The sequence below is a fragment of the Tinamus guttatus genome, unplaced genomic scaffold (assembly GCF_059628265.1).
Source record: "Tinamus guttatus ecotype Peru unplaced genomic scaffold, ASM5962826v1 Tinamus_guttatus_pri_ptg000254l, whole genome shotgun sequence".
Lineage (NCBI taxonomy): Eukaryota > Metazoa > Chordata > Aves > Tinamiformes > Tinamidae > Tinamus > Tinamus guttatus.
Genome location: NW_028288788.1, coordinates 447,592 through 466,822, shown reverse-complemented (window position 1 = coordinate 466,822; position 19,231 = coordinate 447,592). Strand labels below are relative to the sequence as shown.

Genomic DNA, 19,231 nt, shown 5'->3' with positions numbered 1-19,231 from the left:
CTGAGGACCCGGCGCACGACGGCCCCGCGCGCACCCGCGCAGCAGCCCTGCGCCGCCCGCCGGAGCCATCGCACGAGGGGAACGCCAGGGAAAGCCCCGGGCGGGACGGGGGGGCCCGTCCTCGCAGCCCGGGAGCGCCGGAGCCGCCGCGGAGCCCCCGGAGCCGCACGGAACCGCCCAGAGGCGCCCGGCCCCGCTGGAGCGCTGCAGCGTGCCGGGCGCTGCCCCCCGCGCGCCGCCCCCGGGCCGCGCCGCCCCCCGGCCCGCCGGGGACCTGCCGCCCGCCGGCAGAGCCATGAAGCTGCAGGCGGTGATGGAGAACCTGCAGCGGCAGCAGCGCGCGCGGCTGCAGCAGGCGCTGGAAGCGCGGCAGCACGAGCAGCCGCCGCGCTCCACGCCGCCGCCGCAGCCGGCACCGGGGCAGAGCTCCGGCACCCCGGCCGTGCCGCGCGCCCGCGGCCCCGACGCGCCGGCGGCCTCCGAGGAAGGAGCGGAGCCGGAGAGCGCGCACATGCAGCGCGCGCAGATGGCCGCCCTGGCCGCCATGCGCGCGGCCGCCGCCGGCCTCAGCCACTCGTCCAGCCCGGGGCTGTCGGATGAGAGCCAGGCCTCGGAGGAGGAGGAGCGCGGCGAGGAGGAGGACGAGGACGGGGGATACCAGCGGGAAATGGGCTCCGAGGAGGAGGAGGAGCTGTGAGTATGGCTGCGCGTGGCAGCAATAGCCGGGTGGTGGGTTGGGATCCAGGGCTTTCCCTGGCGGCAGCGCTGAGACGCTGGCACGGGGCACTGGGCCGGGATGCGAGTGTCCCCTTTGGGGACAAGTGCTGGGGTTAGCAGTGTTGTCACTGGGACAGGACTGCGAGCGGGGCGCGGAGGCACCGGCTGCTCCTGCTCTCTGCCAGGGCTCGCTTGCGGACGTGATTCCTTGTCACGGGCTGACACGGGGCGAAATTTCATCCCTTTCCAGGCAGCCCTGCGGGGCCGTGACAGAGGATCCTGGCCCTGCTTTAAATTATGCAGGTCTTTGCCTGCTGCAGCCCCCGTCCCTCCCAGGCAGCCCAGGCGCAGGAGACGCCTGTGCAGGGCTCCACGTGCCCCGGGGCGCAGGAGACGATGGCACCCGCTGGTATTGGGCACCCAGGGCGTCTGCTGGCCCGGGGCAGCAGGAAGAGCCCAGCGGGGACCCGGCAGGTGCTGCAGGAGCGCTGGCCTGGACCAACGCTCCCCGTGATGGGGATGGAGACTTGGAGAGACGGGTGGTGTGTGGGAGCTGCTGCGGGAGCGGGGATGAGGCCCTGGAAGCCTCCCCTGGTTCTGGTGCTGAGGCCCAGGCTGTCCTGGGGCACCCTTGGGAGAGGCTCCGCAGGGACAGGGGTGCTGGAAGCAGCAGGGGGACCTGGCCACATCCCGGAGCACTAAGGATGTGTCTCCTCTCCCCCTGCTCTAGGAAGGGCAAATGGGATGAAGAAGACTTTGAGGAGGACCTAGGTGAAGAGGAGGAGGAAGAGGAAGAGGAGGAGGAAGAAGAGGAGGAGGAAGACTATGAGGAGGACGAAGACATGGGAGAGGAAGGGCTGGGCTCGGTGGAGGCGGTGCGGACGGGCGCGGGGTCCCTGCTGCTCCGCAAGCCGCCGGCGGCTCCGCACTGCCCGGCGCGGCGGCCGGGCGGCCCCGAGCGCCTCTCGGCCGGACTGAGCCACCCGGGCCACGCGCAGCTCCCGCAGCCCGCGCCCGACCACGGCGACTGGACCTACGAGGAGCAGTTCAAGCAGGTGGGTCCCCGGAGCCGCGCGCGCCCGCGTTCCCGCCCTCCGGGCCGGCTCGTCCCGACTCCTCCGGGGCAACGCGGGGGATGAAACCCAGGGAAATGGGGGGAAAAGCCCCCATCTCGGCCCTGCCCGGCTCTGGCTCGCAGAGCTCCTTCCTCCGCCGGCGATTGGCCGGCGCGCGGTATTGAATCCCTAAGCTGCCGGCTAATAGAAGGAAATGTGCTTAAAGCCGGAGTCCCCGGAGGCTGCCGGAGGCGCCTTTGATGTATGTGTTTAAGTACATGGGCGTGAGGGCGGGGGAAGGGGCCGGGGTGGCCAGCAGCAGATGGGACCCAGATGGAGGGGCCAGGGCGGCAGGAGGCACCGCGGCCACTCGGAGGGGGCCGGGGCCGCCCCCGGCGCGCGCCGGGACGGGCCCCTCCGAGGGCCGCGCGCGGACGCTCTGCCCGGGCCACCGCGGCACCCGAACGGGTGCCGCGGTGGCCCGGGCAGAGCGTCCGCGCGCGGCCCTCGGAGGGGCCCGTCCGGGCGCACCGGGGTGGGGGAAGCAGCCGCCCCGCGCCGGAGGCTCTTGCACAACGTGGCGCTCGCGGCAGGATATGGCCGAGCTTTCAAGAATTTCGCAGCGTTGGGGGCAGGGAGGGGAACATCCTGAGCGAGCTCCGTGCCGGAGCAGCCGCGTCCCCGCGCCGCTGCCCTCCGGGACAGCTCCGAGCAGCTCTAACAAGCGCGGGGCTGCACGAAGCCAACGGGCTGCGGCATCGCACGGTCCCCGCGTCGCCGCTCCGGCCGTGGCAGCGCGAAGGGACCGATCGCGGCGCCCCGGGCAGCCCGCGCGCGCGGTGCCCGCGGAGCGTTTCGGAGGCTCTGCCGGTTCCCCCATAACGCCAACGTGTGTGTGGGTTTTTAAAAATACACCGAACTTTTCCTGTGTTGTGCGGAGCGCGTGCACATCCTCACCTCCCAGCCGCGCGTCGCCTCTTTCTTCTTGTGGTTTTTCTCTTTTGTGCTTCCTGTAATTAGAGAGTGGGGGCCGTAATCGTTTTATCTGTGAAAAGGCTTTCAGATACCGCAGCTGTGATCTTCCTGTTTGTCACCGTGTCGGTGTCCCTGCAGCCGCGCGCTCCCCGCGATCTGCCTCTCCCGAGGCCCTGGCTTTTCCCCTCCTTTCCCGTGCAAGCGGCCGCCCCAGCCCCTCTCCCGTTCCCTCTCCCGGACATCTGGCAGGGAGAACCACTTTGGGCAAAGCCAGGAGAAAAACCTCTCGCTTCTGAATTATTTCTCAGCGTGGTTGTGGGTGGCGGAGCCCGCGCGAGGCTTCCCCGAGAGCGCCGGCGTTTGGATCGCAGCCGCTGGACGCGGGCCAGGGGGTTGCTCAGCGCCGCGCGGGGCCGGGAGCTCCGCTTGGCCTCCCTCCAGCGCGAGCGCTTGAACGCGCTCCAGGCCCAGCTGATCGGGCCGGGAGCGGCCGCGCTCTCCCGCCGGGAAGGAGCAGCAGGAATGTAAACAGAGCGCGGGCAGGATGTGCGGCCCGGCCGCCGCCGCCGCGCTCTCGCCGCTGCCTCCCCCAGCCCTGCTTGGCAGGGGATGCTTTATGACTTCCTTACCCCCCGCCTCTCCGCACCGCGCTCCGGCGCGCTGCCGGCTTCCCCCCGCAACCCGGGAGGCGTTCGGAAGGGAAACGGGAGCCGTGCTCCGTGCCCGCGGAGCAGCACGGGGGCTGCCGGGAGAGCTGCCCGGGGTGTTGGGCACCCAAAAGGAGGGTGCAGCTCCCAGCCCGGTGCTGATGTCCTGCCATGGAGTGCCCCATCCAGGCCGCGTTCCTGCCCTGGCACCGTGCAGGGAGGCAGGGAGCGAGAGCCGGCGGGAGGCTCATCCACAAGCGAGGCCGGTGCTGCCGTCCCCGGGGGCGGCCGCCGCGCGGGCAGAGGTCAGGCCAGGGCTCGACCCGGGGACGTTCCCGAGCTCAACAGCTTCCACCCGGAGCAGAACAAAGGGGCCGGGAGCCCCCCGGGCGCAGAGGACGCCGGAGGCTGCAGGCAGCGCGCGGCGGAACGGGGTCCATCGCTGCCTTCGCTTGCCTGTCCCTGGAACCCCCCTGTGCCACGGGGCAAAGCGACGGCGCCGTGTGGGGGTGCCCGGGCAGCCGAGTGAGCCACCCATTTGGACGAGTCCCCCCAAGCACGAGCGGCAGAAACCCGTGGCCCCGCGAGCGCCTTCCCTGGCGCCGGGACCGTCCCCAAGGCTCCAGCTGGCATCCAGAGCCTGGGCGCATCCCTGCCCTGACCTTTCTGTTTCGGATTCAGATATTACTACGTCCTACTAATAGCGGGAGCAGCGAAGGCCGCGCACGTTTGCAGCGGCACCGACGCTTCCTGTCCCTGCCCTGCCGGGGTTTCCGGCGCGTTTAACGTGAAAGGCAGCTGCTCCGCGCGCCGTCCCGTAAACGCGGCTGATTCATCGGCGCCTGCACCCCGTCACCCCGTCAAACCCGCGCGGCTCCGTCCCAGCGCCGAGCCCGGGCCTCGTGCGGAGATTTGGAGACGCTCCCGGGCTCTTCTCGCCATTCCGGGCGTCAGATCCACGGGGCTGGGAGCTGAGGAGCGGGATGAGCCGCTGCCCTCTCCTCGGGTCCGCGTTTGCTGGGGCGTTTTGGGGCTTTTGCCACCTCCGAGCCATCCCGCTGCCCGGCGCTCGCACCGGCCTCCCGGTTCCTGTTCGAAAGACGTGGGCATGGCTTAAAAAAGGAGACCCGGGGGCGGGTGCCGGCCTTGCGGTGGGGATGGTGCTTTTTTGGGGAGGAGGGGGAGGTTTCCTAAAGCATTCCCGGTGGGGACGGCTGACTTAGTGGCACGCGGGGGACACAAACCTCAGCCCTTATCTGCTGCAGTGCCCGCCCAGCTACGCGGGCGGCTGCGATCCAAAGTGCAGCCGCTGGAAAGGGCTGAGCGAAAGCGGCTCCGCATCCGCTGGGAAGCAGCACTGAGGCCCCCCTGCCCCTCCGGCAGCTTGTAGACAGGTCCAGAATGCGCCTGTAGCTTGGCTGCTATGAGCTTTTTGGGGAAACAAGGCACATTTTTTGCTCCAGCAGACCAGCCTCCTCATTTTCCTCTAAACGATGGGGCAATCCAGCCAGCGATGGGGTAATTGGCGACAGCCCCGCGACGCCAGGCGTTGCAACACGGGCGTTGCATCCGTCCGGGAAGTCGCCCCGGCTCTTCTTTCCAAGCTCCTGGTTCTCTCCAAGGAATTTCCCTCGGGAAGCGCGCGCGGAGGCCGGGAGCCGCTGCGGAGGAGAAGCCTTTCCGGCTGCGCAGCCCCAGAGCCGGCTGCCCTTGGGGGCAGGTGCCCTAAATGGTTTCATGCTGTTCACATGACTCAGCGAGCAATTAAAACTGAAAAGGGGGAAATGCAAGAGGGGCTGAAGAGGCAGAGGAAATGGTGATTTCTCGTTCAAAGGCGCCCTTTGAATAGGGCCGGTTCTCTCTATTGCTCCTCAGGATGCGGCTTGGGGTTGGATGTTACTTTTGTTCGGGAGAGAGACTCCGCTAATGGCTTTTAGTGCGGGAAGGCACTGGGGGATGGGGTGGGCCCCGGAGGCCGCAGGTTTATTGTGTTTTGGTGTAAACTGGGTTTTTCTGCAGGATGCTGCGCGAGCCCTGGGACAGGATGCCCTGTTTGCCTTGAAAACGCACGGGCCAAGTCCCTGTCTTTTAAACCCTTCTTAATATTAAAGGGCTCCAGTTTAATTGCGTTAGAACCGAGGATCTTCGAATATCTTTCATTATGACCCAAGCTCCTCAGGGCTGGATGGATAACGTGCTTATCGGGCTCGCCGAACCAGGGCCGGGTCCCAGCCTTGTTCAGAGCAGAGCTGGGGATGCTCCCGCCGGCCTTTGGGCTTCTCCCCCGGGTAAAAAAGGGGCAGACCCCTGGGTTTACCCCCTGCAGCAAACGCGGGGGGCGTTTAGCAAAAAGCCCCCTGATTTTCGTCAATTGGAAAGAAAGAGCAAGCTGCAAATGCTCATTCTGACTCGCGCAGGGATCTTCCCCGTGAGTCAGTTGCTGCTGCAGGAGAAGTGATACCGGGGCCGGCCGCGGGCTTCCGCGAGGGGCCGGCGCTGGCGACCGCGGCGGGGGCCGTTCGCTTTCTTTAAAATATCGATCGGGGCTTTATTGCATTAGCGAGCGGAGGAGCTCGCCGGCCCCGCGCGCCTCCCGCCGAGGGGAGGTGACAGGGGAGCTGCGGGGACCGGGGCTGCGGGCTCCGCTCGGTGCCTCGTGGGCAGGGAAGCAGCTCCGTTCCGAACGGACGAGTCCGTCCGTGCTCCCGGGCCTGTTCCCGGGGGTCCCCTCCTGCAGGGAAAGGCTCATTTGCCTCGGCAGCTCCCGCCTCGGTCCCGGGTGTTTCTCGCAAGGAATCCGGCCCGTAATCGGCTCACGGCTCTAAGTGAGCGTTCCCAGAGCCGTAATCCGGCGCAGATCCCACGCGGGGGTCAGGGACTTCTGCAGAGCCGCTTAGCCGCAAGGGTCTCCGCTGCAGCCAGCCCGGCTCCATTAGCCAGCTCAGCCTCCCATTAGCCCCCATCTGTGTCCTGTCCCCTCCACGTCCCTGTGTCCTCCCCATTCCAAAGCCAGCCGGGCCCATTCCCGGCTTTCACTGGGGCTGCACTTGCAGGATTAGGAGAGAGTCGGGAATTGCTGCTGGTGCCGGCACAGCGCCGGAGCGTGATCCGCGTTTGCTTTGCTCCTGCATGAAGCATCCTCTGGGCTGGGCTGGCAGAGCCTGGCATTATCCCGGTGTCCCCCCAGCTCCAGCTTCCCAAGGGAGCACCGGCCGTGCCGGAGCCAGGCCAGCAATCTCACGGATGCAGCCACCTCCTGGGTCCAGCGCAGCTGAGCTAACAGGAATGGAGGTTTACTTAAGGAGAAAAAAAAAAAAAAGAAAGAATTACGGAAAACAGCCCAAGTCCTTCGTCAGCAAAGCAAACAGTGCGGCGGGCGCGAGCCGTTGGGCAAGGCGCAGCGTTGCCCCATCGCCTATTTCTGTCCGCAACCGCAGGGCAGCGGGAGCCGCTCTGCGCCCGGCCGGACGTGCCGCAATCGCCGCGGGGAGGGCGGGATGGGGATGGGGGAGCCGGAGCGCCGGGAGCCGCGTCCGCACGGGAGCCGCGGGCTCGGCCGCCCCGCGCCGTGACCTTCCCCATCAGCCGCTTAATCGCCCTGTGCCCGGGTCTCCGCTCTGTAACGCGGAGCCGCGGATAATCCTTCCTTTGTGGAGCTGCTAGGAGGCCGGGACTCTCCTCCCCGCGGGGCTCGGGGCGGCCGAGCCCCCGTTCCCAGTCCCTGTCCCTCGCAGGAGCCACCAGCGCCCGGGGCCGCCCTGGGGCTGGGGACGGTGCCGGGGGCCATTCCAGGCGCGCGGGGCAGATGGCAGCCGGGAACACCCACGCCGGCTCCCGCCGCAAATCCCTTCAGCGCCCGGCTTAGCCTCCTGCCTCAGTTTCCCCGTCTGCCGCGGGCTTCCCCCCTCGCTGGGACACGGGCTCCGCTGCTTCGGGGCTAAAAATAGTGCCCGCGCGTGGAGATTTATTTTTAAAGCTGCACGGAGCGCCGACCCGCGCGGAGCCGCCCCCGGAGCCGCGGGACGCGGGCGCCTGCGGCGCTGCCCGCGCGGGGCTGGAGCGGGAGCCCCCCGGGGCGGCTGCCCCGTGCCCCGTCCTGCGGCGCTCGGAAGCCGCGAGGTTTCACCGGGCGCTGCTTTTGCAAAGGTTTGCGGCGATGGTTCCCAGGCTGGCGGCCCACAGCTGGCTGCCTGTCAAAACCATCTGCGGCGGCTGGAGCCCGTCCAGGGCCGGGGGCGCGCGGGGCCGGGGGATTCCCTCGGCCCGGGGCTCTCCCCGCGGGGCGGCCGGGCCCGCGCGCTGACCCAGGTGCCAGGCCTCGCATTTCAGGAACAGATTTGCAATTAGACAAATCCGCGGCGCTGCCGGGAGGTGGAAGCCCCGGGTGACTCATCTGCCTCGGCTTAGGGCGATCGCCTTTCGAAGAGGAGTGTTTGCATATGGTGGAATGCGAAGCCGGCCGCGCTCGGGGCGGCCGCGCGCGCCCTCCGCTCCTGCCCGGCTCCTTCCGCCAGGTGCTTCCCGGGTGCGCAGCCTCCTTCCCGCCCGGCTCGCGTGCGGGGTTGGCTCTTTTGGGAGGCCGTTTTGCTCCCCGGGGTCTGCGTTTCCCCACGGAAGGGGCTGTGTCCCCTGCGCTGAGCTGGGCTGCTCGCTCCAGCGCCCGCGTGTCGCTCTCCCGCTTTCCCAACGCTGAATTAATATTTGCGCAAGGTCAGGTGCGATAGGGAGCATGTGTCAAGGGCATGCACAGGCACGTCCGCGCCGGGCGGCCCCCGTGCCGCCGCCGGAGCTGGCGACGAGACAAGAAAAACGGCCCCGAAAGCCAGAGCAGGGGCAGCGGCGGAGCCGCCACTCATGGTTCACGCAGTAAAACCTCCCCTTTTTTAAACATTTGCAGCCCGGTGCGTCAAACTCCCTCCGAAGCACTTGTTTAAAATGCAGCTGCAGTGAGGCTCACTTCCTCCTCTGCAAAAAGGGGGTAAAAAGCAACAACGGAACCGGCCCCGGTGCGGGCGCTCGCTCCGGCCCGGCTCTGCGCTCGCTGCCAGCGTCGTGGCCGTGCGGGCAGGTCGGGGGTCCCATCCCGAGCAGGGCTGCTCCGGGGGTCTCACCCGGGTCGGAGCGTTGTCCTTCAGCACAGCCGAGGGGAGGCCAGCGAGACCCCGCGCACAATCGGCGGGCGGCAACACCCCGCGCACAATCGGCGGGTCACCGAGGTTAAACGCTGGCTAATTCGCCCATTGAGCGTCCTGTGCGGTGACACGGACCGGGCCGGGGGCCGCGGGCGGCTGCTCCCCCTGTGCCAGGGCTGGGAATCGGGCGGGATTTAGCGGCGCTGCCCGAGCGGCCCCCCCGGCCGCGCGGCGGCTCACGGGGTTTTGCTGATGCCGCTGAAAGCGCCCTCGGTGCCCGGAGCTCGTTTGGGGCCGTAGTGGGGAATGGCCGTGGATGCAGGAGCGGGATGATCCGGGAGGTCCCGGCAGCTCCGCCAGCCGCGGGGCCACGGCACCTGCGCGGGGACCCGACCGGAGTGCCCAACCCACACGGGGGGACAATGCTGGGAACCGCCAGGAACAATGGAGCCGCCGGGAAGCGCCGCTGACCCCTGCGAACCTCCCGGCGCGCGCGCCCGGCCCCCCTCCGGAAAGGGGCCCGGTGCTCCCGGCACGGGGAGCTGCCGCCGCCCCCGGCCCGGACGTTCCCCCTCCCGGCCCGGCTCCGGTGCCGCCCTCCCCGCCGCCGCCTGAGCTCAGGGCGCAGGAATCCCGCAGGGCCGGTCAGTGGACTCGGCCGCGCGTCCGCCCACCGCGGGGCCGCTCCGTGGCCTGGCGCGGGGGGGAGGCCCCGCTCGCCCCGGCTCTCGTTAGCGCTCTCGTTAACGAGCCCGCACGCGCGGAACCCCCCCAACCCTCTACTGCTCCCTCCAAGGGCATCCGGGGCTGCCAGGCCCTTTGCAGGGATTGGGAACACGCGGCTGGAATGCTGCAGGGACGGACCCTGTGGCCCCAGCTCGGGCCGCCCATGTGGACACAGGGACAGGGAGGGGACGGCTCCCTTTGCCCTTCCCGCTGGCCAGAGGGCAGATGGAAACACTCATCCCCGGAACACGGGCCGATATAAACCTGACACCTCGGCGCAGCTGCCGGAGCCCTGCGGCGTCCCTGGGGTGCCACCGTCCCCGGCAGGGGCTGGGGATGGCACCGAGCGGCTGCTCCTGCAGCCCCCGAGCGATCCGGTGTCCTGCAGGGCCGCACGGCCCCCGCGACCCGCGCAGGACGCGGGACGTGCCGGGAAGCCCCGTTCCGTTCGCGCAGCGTCACCCAAAACGCTCGCGAGCGGCCGCTCTGGTTTTGACAAATTACTTTCTTTTTCTGCGGCAAGGCCGCTCCGGCGCTACGTGTGCGGCGCGCGCGGGGCCATGGCAGCCGGCGCGGGGGCTCGCGCGCTCCCGAGCGGATTTTCCTCCGCAAAACCCACGGTTTGGGAAGTGGCAGCGCGGACGTGTGCGCTGGAAACGCCGCACGCTCGTTTGTGCCTCGTTAAGTGGGTTTTTAGGGAGTTTCTGGCTGAGCTGCGGGACGCGGCGCGTGGCCCCGCCGCGGCTCTCCGTGCTGGCTCCGTGGTGGCCTTTGTCAGCCCCAGCCCAGCAAATTCCTCACTCTCCCTTTTGGGCAGGGAGCTAAATAAAGCGCTGGCAGGCGCAGCGAGGGCTCCGCACAGGGCACCGGCCAAGCGCTTCCATTAGGAGGTTCTCCCAGCTCCGTCCCGTGGGATCGCTGCGTACGACGGCACCGCAGCCGGCGGCGCTCCCGGGAGTGCGAGACGGGCGTCTCCGTGCGCTCGGGCACCTCGACCTGCTCCTCATCCTGCGGGATTTCTGCGCACAGTGCCCCTCGCAGATCTGCTCGCGGTGACTTTCTCCAGCATTCCTGGCATTGCCGCGTCCCGGACAGCCCGGATGCAGCCAACAGAGCGGGATTTTCCCGTAATCTGGTTTGACACGTTAATCCGGTCATCCACACCAAACGCCAGCGGGGACCCGCGCAGGGGGCGCGGGGTCGGCGGCTCCTACCCGCAGAGCGCCTAATTCCTCCTTCACTTAATTATAGATCCCTTGGAAAGGACCATCTGCCACCCGGTGCAGCCAGGTCCTGCCACGGAGCATCCTGCAGGGCCGGGCACTCGGCAGATCCCAGGGATCCCAGCGGAGCCGCTATCCCTGCAGCCGGCACAGCGTCCCGCTTTTGGCACAGTGCTGTTCCTCGAGCTCCTCCTGAGCTTCCTCCGGCTCTTCCCAGGGAAGAGCCTTGGCTCTTTCCTTGTGGAGGACCCTCTTGGGGTGGCTGTTTGGCAGATTATTTGCAGCTCCGCACGTCCCACCTCGAAGCCCTGAGTCACCGCGCGCGGCGGCAGCGGCGTTTCCTCGTGGCTCGCTGCCCGGCCGCCTTTCCATCATCTCTGGTGATTGCGTTGCCCTCCTGAGGACCCGCGTTCTTCCCACGCGGAGCACGCGGCCATGGAGCCGCCCCCGGAGCGGGCGCCAGCGGCACCCGCCGGGCGCAGCCCACAGTGGCTCTCGGTTCTGCAATTCCCACTTCCAGAGGCGACATCCAAGCTTTCCTGGGATGAGAGCCGTGCAGTTTGCCAGGATGGACGGGTTTCGCGCCGGCCCTGCTCGCCCTGCGCCGCGGCAGCGTTGGGACCCGGCCGGGCACCGCCAGGATTTCATCAATGCAAGGAAATCCTGCGCCGCCTTTGGGGAAGTCACTAATTTCTTCCCCTCTCCGTGCGCAGGGACGAGCGGGGCCGGGCTCTGCAGAGGCGTTTGGGGCAGTCTGTGCCCCCAGCGGGTGCCAGGGGATCAAAGGTGCCGCGAGCGCGCGGGCGGCGCGGCCGCTAATCCCCGCGGCCGAGCAGATGCTTCGCTCCGCTGCGCCCGCCGCCCCTTCGTCTGCTTAACCCGGTGCCTCCCCACGTCCTTTGAAAGGGAACGGGGCCTCGGGGCTTCACGCATCCCAGTGCCAAGGGTTCGGAGGAGGCTTCCGGAGGCGATTTCCAAGCCGGATCCCTACCAGTGTCTGGGGTGACAGTTCCCGGGGCGCTGACCGGGAGCGTTTGTGCTCCATACGGGATGCCGGTGGTGTTAGCCGGGATCCAAGCCGGAGGAGCCAGAGGGAAATAATACCGACTTTCTGCAAGAAATGCCGCCCAAAAGGCAGAACCCGGCGTTGCGCTCGCGCAGCCCTCGGCAGAGCCCCCGGCAGCTCCCGGCCGGAGCGGCCTCTATAAACACGGAGTGAAGCAACACTTCAATGAACGGCCGATCGATCCCTAGAGCCCCGCAGGTTAATGGGCCACGCGGGCAGCGCGTGGTGCCTGCGCCGCGGGGCCGGGTCTCTCCAGCGGTTCCGGGTCTCTCCAGCGGTTCCGGGTCTCCCCAGCGGCAGGTTAGGGGCTCCCGGCCACGCCGGGCCCCGTCGCGGCGCCGCGCGGGGAACAAAGCGCCCATTGAGGCTCCGCGGGAACAAGCGCGCTCTGTGCGCGCTTCGGTCATGTGTTCCCTCCAGCCCGGCTCCCGGCCCCTCTGCTTCCCTCCTTCCATGCGGGAACGCTTCCGGAGCGCTGGGAGCCCGGCCGGGCGAGCTCTGGCCGCGCAGCGCTCCGTCCCAGCACGCTGATGTTCCGCGGCTCCCTTTGCACCCCGCTGCGGTGCCGGGGAGCGCGGGGGGTCCCGGCGCTGCCCTTCCCTCGGAGCAGCGATCCCTCCCTGGACGTGTTTGGTCAGCTGCCGGCGGAGCCTCCGGCCTCCTCATCCCGCCTCCTCCGCTCCTTTGTCTGAAATGCGGGAGAACAAGTGCTGGGAGCCCCAAGCGAGCCGGAGCGCTGGGCACCGCGCCGGGCTCAGGGCGGCTTTCCCGGCACGCAGGGGCCGGATCCTTGGGATACGGTGCCCTCGTGGCTGTCGGGGCACCGGGAAAGCCCTCGCCCTGTGTGCGGTTTTCCCAGTCATTCCCTGGCCTCTCCCGGTGCTTGCGGAGCCGGATCCCCCCGCGCACAGCCCGTCCCATGGCATCGGCAGCTCCTTTGCCGGATGCCTCCACAGCCGATGCCCATGGAGAGGGTGATTCCCCGGAGCTCTCCGCCGGGCAGGCTGCGTGCCGGGATGCAGCTTTCCAAAGCAGGGAGAGGCGCCGCGTGCATGAGCGTGCATGCGTGCGGGGTAATCCGGCCGCCATAAATCAGGGCTGGAATGCGTCGGGCCGTCACGCGCTGGGTGGGTCCGACACAAAAGCCGGCCGAGCATAAACGGGCGCTCGAGGAACGTCTGCGCCGGGAGCCTCGCATACATCTTCCTGTCCCGGCTTATGAAAACATTTCCCAGCGGTGTATTGCTCCGGCGCTCCGCGTGGCGCAACGCACGGCACCGGCGTCATTAATCTTGTCGGGTTGAGCCCGGGATCGTGCCTTGGGCAGCGGGAGGCAGCCTGCGAGGGAGGCTTGGACGGGAAATGCTTTTGCAGGAGGGGAGGCTGCCAGCGCCGCGCCGTGCTCCCGGCAGGCACGAAACCGCGCCGGGGGGGCCGCCGCTTTCAGCGCCGGCTCCTGAGCCTGATTTGTAGCTTTGCAAAACGGGAGTTGCGAAAGGAGCCCGGGCCGTGGGCGCACGAGGCTCCCGCACCGAGGGCGCAGCCGCCCCCGTTCCCTGCACTGCAGAGGCCCTGATGACACCGATCAGAGTCCGGTGGCCTCGTGCATGGAATGAACGTGGGCGCGCGGCGGCCCCCGGGCGCTCCAGCAACCCGGCCTGGCTTGTGCGGGGCGAGCGGGACCTGGAGAGGCCCCCGGAGCAGGGACCAGGTGGAGGCACCGCCATATCCCACACCAAGAGCCGGGTGGATGTTAAAAACACTGCGGAGCCGCCAGGGCCACGCGCAGCCGCAGGGAGCCCCGCGGTCCCGCCGTCCCCTCCGCGGGGACCTCGGCGCTCCGTGTCCCTTTAACGGTGCGGCGCAGCTGCCGCCGGCCCCGCGCGCCGCCTGTTCCCGGCGAGGAGACGTCGCCGCTCTCCATGCGAGCTATGTCAGGCGTGCGCGGCGGCCGCGGCGCTGGCACCGGCGCCGCAGCTGTCGGGACGGATCAGGGGCCGAAATGTCAGGCCGGGCACCTCGCGGCCGGAGCAGCTTCCAGCGCCCCGGGACGAGCGGCCCCGGCCGGCGCTGCGTGACCTGGCCGGGCGCCCGCCGCTTGCGCGAGGTGCGCGGAGAGTTTCGCGCCTTGCCCGGAGCCTGTGGTTGGCATCGGGCTTCCCCAAGGCATCCCGGCTCCTCCCGGGTCGAGTTTCCCGGGAATTTGGCTTCCCACATGGGAGTGACCGTTCTTTTCACCACTGGTGTCCGCATGGCCGCGAGCCCGCGGCGCGCGTGGATTGGGAGCCCCGGGGACGTCGGGGCAGGGATGGCAGCGTCGCCCCGGGAATGCGCTGGCACTCGGGAAGCGGATGCTTTGCTGCCTCTTCCTGGAGCCTCTCCGGATCCCGGTGCGGCTCCGTGCAAGTGTCTCGTGGCCTTGGTGGCCGCTGCTCTCCCAGGCCCCCCAGAGATGCAGAACCTCCCTGATGCCCCTGCGTTCCCCCGGGCCATCCGGAGGGGCCGGCGTGGACACACAGGCAATTTTCCTCTCTCCTTGTCCCTTGTGCAGCTGTACGAGCTGGACGGCGACCCCAAGAGGAAAGAATTCCTCGACGACCTCTTCAGCTTCATGCAGAAGCGAGGTGAGCTCCGGCTGCCGGCCCCTTCCCTCCGCGGCTCCACGTCGGATCCGGGCTCCCAGGGCTGCGGGTTTTATTTCCTCGCATGTCATTATAACCTCAAGGTTAACACTCTGGCCAGACGAGTAGTTAATTTTTAACCTCTTTGCAAACCGGGGTCAAACCTGCTCTGTTGGAATCGGTGCCATTAACTCAGCAGAGCAATTAAAGTCGTTAAATTATTACACCGGCCCTGCTTTTTGTCCCTTTGAGTCGAATTTTATCAAAGCCTCAGGAACTCACTGCCCCTTCCTAGCAAGACTGGCCCCTTCTGGGGGGGTTTTGCCTGTCCTTCCCACTCCCCTTCCACGCTGCCATTCCCTCTTCTTGCTGCAAAGGTGGCAAAATCCGTCCCTGGTGTCGGAGTCTTTGTCTCTCCCCCTTTCCAGCCGCGAACGGGCAGCTCCATCCCAGGGAGGCTGCAGGGATAAATCCCTCCCCTGCAGCACAGGGTGCCGGGCAGCCCCTGGGATGGACCCATAGATCCCAGTTGCTCCGGTGCTGTGGGATGTGGTGGCCTGTCCTGCTGCTCCTCAGCAAGGCCCAAAGCGGCCGCTCTGCAGCGATCCTCCCCGCTCGAAGGGCTAATGGGGAGCTCCGAATTGCTGGCCGTGTTTGGAAAAATGTTGGCCCGTGTTAGCCCAAGGAAACTGTCAAAAAATAGTATCTGTGCACAAGCACCTATGCATTGCATGCACGTTTTCATTATCTTGTGGGACCCTCATGGGGGCCGGTCCCGAGCGTGTCCATCTTGGTGAGTATTGGAGTCCTGGGGCCGGGGGGGCTCCACGGGCCGTGCGGGAGCCGCAGGGCAGGGCTGGGGATCCGGGATCCGCCGGGAAGGGGAACGGGAGAGGGGCAGGAGCGGCGCTCGGCAGCGCCGGAGCCGCGGGAGGTGCTGCCCTCTCCCGGCCCCGCGCTCCCGCGTCGCCGCTCCGGCGTCACCGCTCGTGTCACCGCGACCGGCAGCACCGGGCAGGCGGCGGCAGCGTCTGGGGAACGACCCGTGGAGCGGGAATGGGGCTGGAGGGGAGGGCACCGGGCGTCCCCCGTGTCCCAGGCCGTGGGGACGTTGGAGTTCCGCCCGAGGAGGCACCGCCAACGCCGCTCTCTGCTCTGCCCCGCTCCGCAGGGACCCCCGTCAACCGCATCCCCATCATGGCCAAGCAGGTGCTGGACCTCTACATGCTCTACATGCTGGTGACGGAGAAGGGCGGCCTCGTGGAGGTCATCAACAAGAAGCTGTGGCGGGAGATCACCAAGGGCCTCAACCTGCCCACCTCCATCACCAGCGCTGCCTTCACGCTACGCACACAGTGAGCGCGGGGCCCGCGGCGGCGGCAGCGGCGGCCGCTCCGGCGGGACGCGGGGAGGGACGGAGGGGACGTCCCGCGCCAGGCGCCTCCTCAGCGAGCCCTCCCGCCGCAGGTACATGAAGTACTTGTACCCCTACGAATGTGAGAAGCGGGGGCTGAGCAACCCCAACGAGCTGCAGGCGGCCATCGACAGCAACCGGCGCGAGGGCCGCCGGCAGGGCTTCGGCGGCTCCCTCTTCACCTACTCGCCCGGCGGCACCCACGGCCTCCTCTCCTCGCCCAAGCTGCAGGTGCCGGCCCTGGGGCTGGCCACGGCCACCAACGGCGGCTCCATCGCCCCCGTGCAGAAGATCAAGAAAGGTAACGGAGCCCGGGGATGAGGGCGCAGGGAGGGATCTGGGGAAGGATCCCGGCACGGCAGAGACGAGCGCGGATGCTCCTGGTCCCCCGCTCGTGTTGCAGACCCAGAGGTGCCCCCCAAGCTCTGGGTTTACCACGTGCCCCCCCGGCAAGATTGTCCCTCTGTGTAGACACAAGTGGCCCAGGGGGGCACGGGGGGCTCTACATGGGCGGGATGTGGTGACCGTCCCCGCCGCTCTCCTCCCGCAGAGGAGGACTCGCCCATCCCCATCTCCATGCCCAGCCGGCTGCCCGTGTCCCTGGCCGGCCACCCCGTGGTGGCAGCGCAGGCCGCCGCGGTGCAGGTGGCCGCGGCCGCCCAAGCGGTGGCCCTGGAGCAGCTGAGGGAGAAGCTGGAATCCGGGGAGCCGCCGGAGAAGAAGATGGCGCTGGTGACGGACGAGCAGCAGCGGCTGATGCAGCGGGCGCTGCAGCAGAACCTCCTGGCCATGACGGCCCAGCTGCCCATGAGCATCCGCATCAACAGCCAGGGCACCCGCTCGCCAGGTCAGTGCCGGCCCCGCTGCGGCGGCTCCGGACACGGGAGCTGCACCCGGAGCCTCGCGGTCCCCCGGTCTCGGCGTGCCCACGGGCCCCGATGGACCCGGAGCGGCCGCCGTCCGTGCCGGGCTCCGGCAATGGGTTGACTCGGCGCTCGGGCGGGCTCATCCTGCCGCTCCGCACGGCATTCCCGCACGGAGCGGTGCCCCCGGCAGCAAACAGCGGCCGGGAACGCTGAGCTATCCCTGCGTGCATCCCTCCCGCCCGGGAAGCCGCCCCGTTTCCCCGTGGCGGCCGCGCGCCGCGCTCACCGCGTGCGTCCCCCCGGCGCGCGCCGCGTCCTGACGCGCTCCTTCCCGCGGCAGAGAACCGCCAGGACGCGGGCAGCGGCCCGAGCAGCAACGGCACCAACAGCATCAGCATGTCGGTGGAGATCAACGGCATCGTGTACACAGGTAGGGGCGGCGGGCGCGCGCGCGGGCACGGGCGGCCGCGCCGCCGCGACGGCTCCTTCGCAGCCGCGGCTCCCGCCGGCGCCCCCAGCCCCTGCCCTGGCCTCTCTCCCCAGGTGTCCTCTTCGCCCAGACGCCGCCGGGCCCTTCCTCCTCATCCTCCTCCTCCTCCTCCTCGCTCCCGGCCTCTGCCTACAGCAAAGGCGGCAGCGGCGGCGGCCGCGGCGGCCCCCCGGCAGCCCCGACCGTGTCGGTGCCGCCGAGCTCTACCTCGAACAACCCTTCGCCTTAACGCCCGGCCCCGGCGGAGCCCCCGCGACGGCACCGGGGCCGTCAGCCCCGCGGGCTCCCCTCCTTTTCGTGTTGTTTTGTTGGGTTTATTTCTCGTTTGCAAGGAAGAAAAGCTTTAGCCCCGGGGGGTTTCATTAAACACCGCGGGACTCGGAGCCATCGCCGTCCCGCGAGCGCCTCGGCACGACGCGTTGCGACCCAGAGCTCTTTACCTCACACACACCACACTTTGCACTGTACCTCTATTATTATTATTATTATTATTTTAACTCGTGTTACCTCCAGACAGACGTGCAGACGCCTGCCAACGCGAGCTTTAATGAAACCTCCTGGCCCTCTTTAAAGAGAAAAAAAAAAGAAAAAAGAAAAAAAAAAGGAAATCGGGAGATATTTTATTCATTTAGATCCTTTTTCTTCCCCCTTTATTTTGAGAACTACAGTCACTATATGGGATTTTAAGAGGTTGTTGTTTGATTGTTTTGTTGTACATAGCTTCTATTTTATTCTCTAAAAAGAAAAAAAAAGAATCGAACTTTAACAAGCAGATGATATATATTAGCGTTCATCAGGGAAACAGGAGCTCGGGCACTTCTAACCTCCCCTTTCTTTTCCCAATGCGGCTCCGCACCCAGCTCCTTCCCGGGAACCTCCGGCTCTGGCTCCAGCGCGGCCTGCGGAGGTTCCCGCTGCTTCCACGGCCCCGGGACACACTTGGGGTGCAGGGACCCCAGCTCAGGTGGGGACGGGGACACCCGGGCACCGGCGGCCTCTCCTCGTCCATTCCTAGTCACGGGGCCCTGTGGTCCCGTGTGCGGATGGAGAGGCCGCAGCGGAGACGATCCGCGGGATCGGGGACGTGTGGGAACGGGGCAGGACGCGGCTCCCGCGCGGAGCCTCCGCTCGGCCCCGCTTCCGTGGGCGCTTTTAACCCGGTTTCTCCCAGTTTGGCTCCTTCCCTGCCCTCTCCCCCGCCTGAGATCCTCCCGCGCGAAGCCAGTTTGGGCACATTTCGCCCCGCGCTCTGACACCCGATCCGGCTTTGACGCTTCCAGCAGCAAACTGGTTCGGCGCGCGCCGGCGCGGGGCGTTACCGCCGGCATCCGCCAGAAAAATCAGGAAAATCTGGTGCCCGTGTCCCTGTGTCCCCGCGCGGCCAGGCCGGGGGCTCCCCCAGCGCCCCGAGGGGCTCGGGACAACCCGGAGCATCCGACGGATCCTGGACGGACCCCAGCTCCGTTGGGGCCCCTCCCGGACCCCCCCTGCCCCACAAGCCCCGTCCGTGACACGAGTCCGGACCCCCCGGCGTCCCCAATCCTCAGGTTCATCCCCCGGCTCCGGGGGTAACGGGAGACGCATCCGGGGGTGGCAGCGGCCGCTCAGGTCTGGGATTGGTGCCCGGGAGGGGGACGGGTAGATTCTTAGTGAGTTTTGCATTTGTACAGTCACTTTCTTTTTTATTATTTTTATTTTTTCCCCTGCTCTTCTCCCCCCCTGCCTTTTTTTTTTAATTTTTTTTTTTTGGGAGAGAGAGCGAGAGCATAATTACCTTCCACTTTATTTTTTTTTTTGCATATCGATTTAAAAAGAAAAATCAGTTTCTCTGGGGTTTGAAAAGAAAAAGGAATGAACACAGCTGCAGACGCATTTGTCCCGCGCGCATACCTTAACTCAGGTAAAAAATGAAAAAAAAAAAAAACACAAAAGACAAAAAAAAGAAAAAGAATAAAAACCACATTCTACCTCTGAGAGCGGCGGTCCCGGGCGGCACCGTCCCGGGGCCGCTGGCGAAATATTTCAGTTTTGCAAACATTCAGGTATTGAAACTTTTGATTATTAAAAAAAAAAGATAAAATAAAATAAAAACACTGAAAGTTTACATTTTATAATAACATTATTATACAGATTGTATTTAAACTTCAGAATATTTAAGACAATTGTAACCCTGTAAAGTTGATGAAATATTAAAAAAAAAAAAAAAAAAAAAACGTGTCAGAGGTCTTTGTGTCCCCCTCGCTGCCTCCCACTTGGGGGGTGGCCAGGGCCCAGGGTGCCCAAAGCCTGTGGGGGGCAC

General features: G+C 67.0%; 1 protein-coding gene across 1 annotated transcript; it reads left to right on the top strand.

The window, feature by feature from the left end:
• The first annotated feature begins 186 nt into the window (after positions 1 to 186).
• Positions 187 to 17,773, top strand: ARID3A (AT-rich interaction domain 3A). The gene is made up of 8 exons (XM_088526745.1): positions 187 to 693; positions 1,448 to 1,772; positions 14,093 to 14,165; positions 15,334 to 15,517; positions 15,630 to 15,877; positions 16,127 to 16,423; positions 16,783 to 16,872; positions 16,986 to 17,773. Exons 1-8 carry the CDS (start codon positions 296 to 298, stop codon positions 17,159 to 17,161), a joined length of 1,791 nt encoding a protein of 596 aa, XP_088382871.1. The 5' UTR covers positions 187 to 295; the 3' UTR covers positions 17,162 to 17,773.
• The last annotated feature ends 1,458 nt before the right edge of the window (positions 17,774 to 19,231 follow it).

Bases quoted from the DNA above. Each gene is read 5' to 3' on its own strand.
- ARID3A (XM_088526745.1), top strand. From the start codon at position 296: ATGAAGCTGCAGGCGGTGATGGAGAACCTGCAGCGGCAGCAGCGCGCG. The intron at 1,773-14,092 runs GTGGGTCCCCGG...TCCCTTGTGCAG, and splicing joins ACGAGGAGCAGTTCAAGCAG to CTGTACGAGCTGGACGGCGA. The intron at 16,424-16,782 runs GTCAGTGCCGGC...TTCCCGCGGCAG, and splicing joins CCAGGGCACCCGCTCGCCAG to AGAACCGCCAGGACGCGGGC.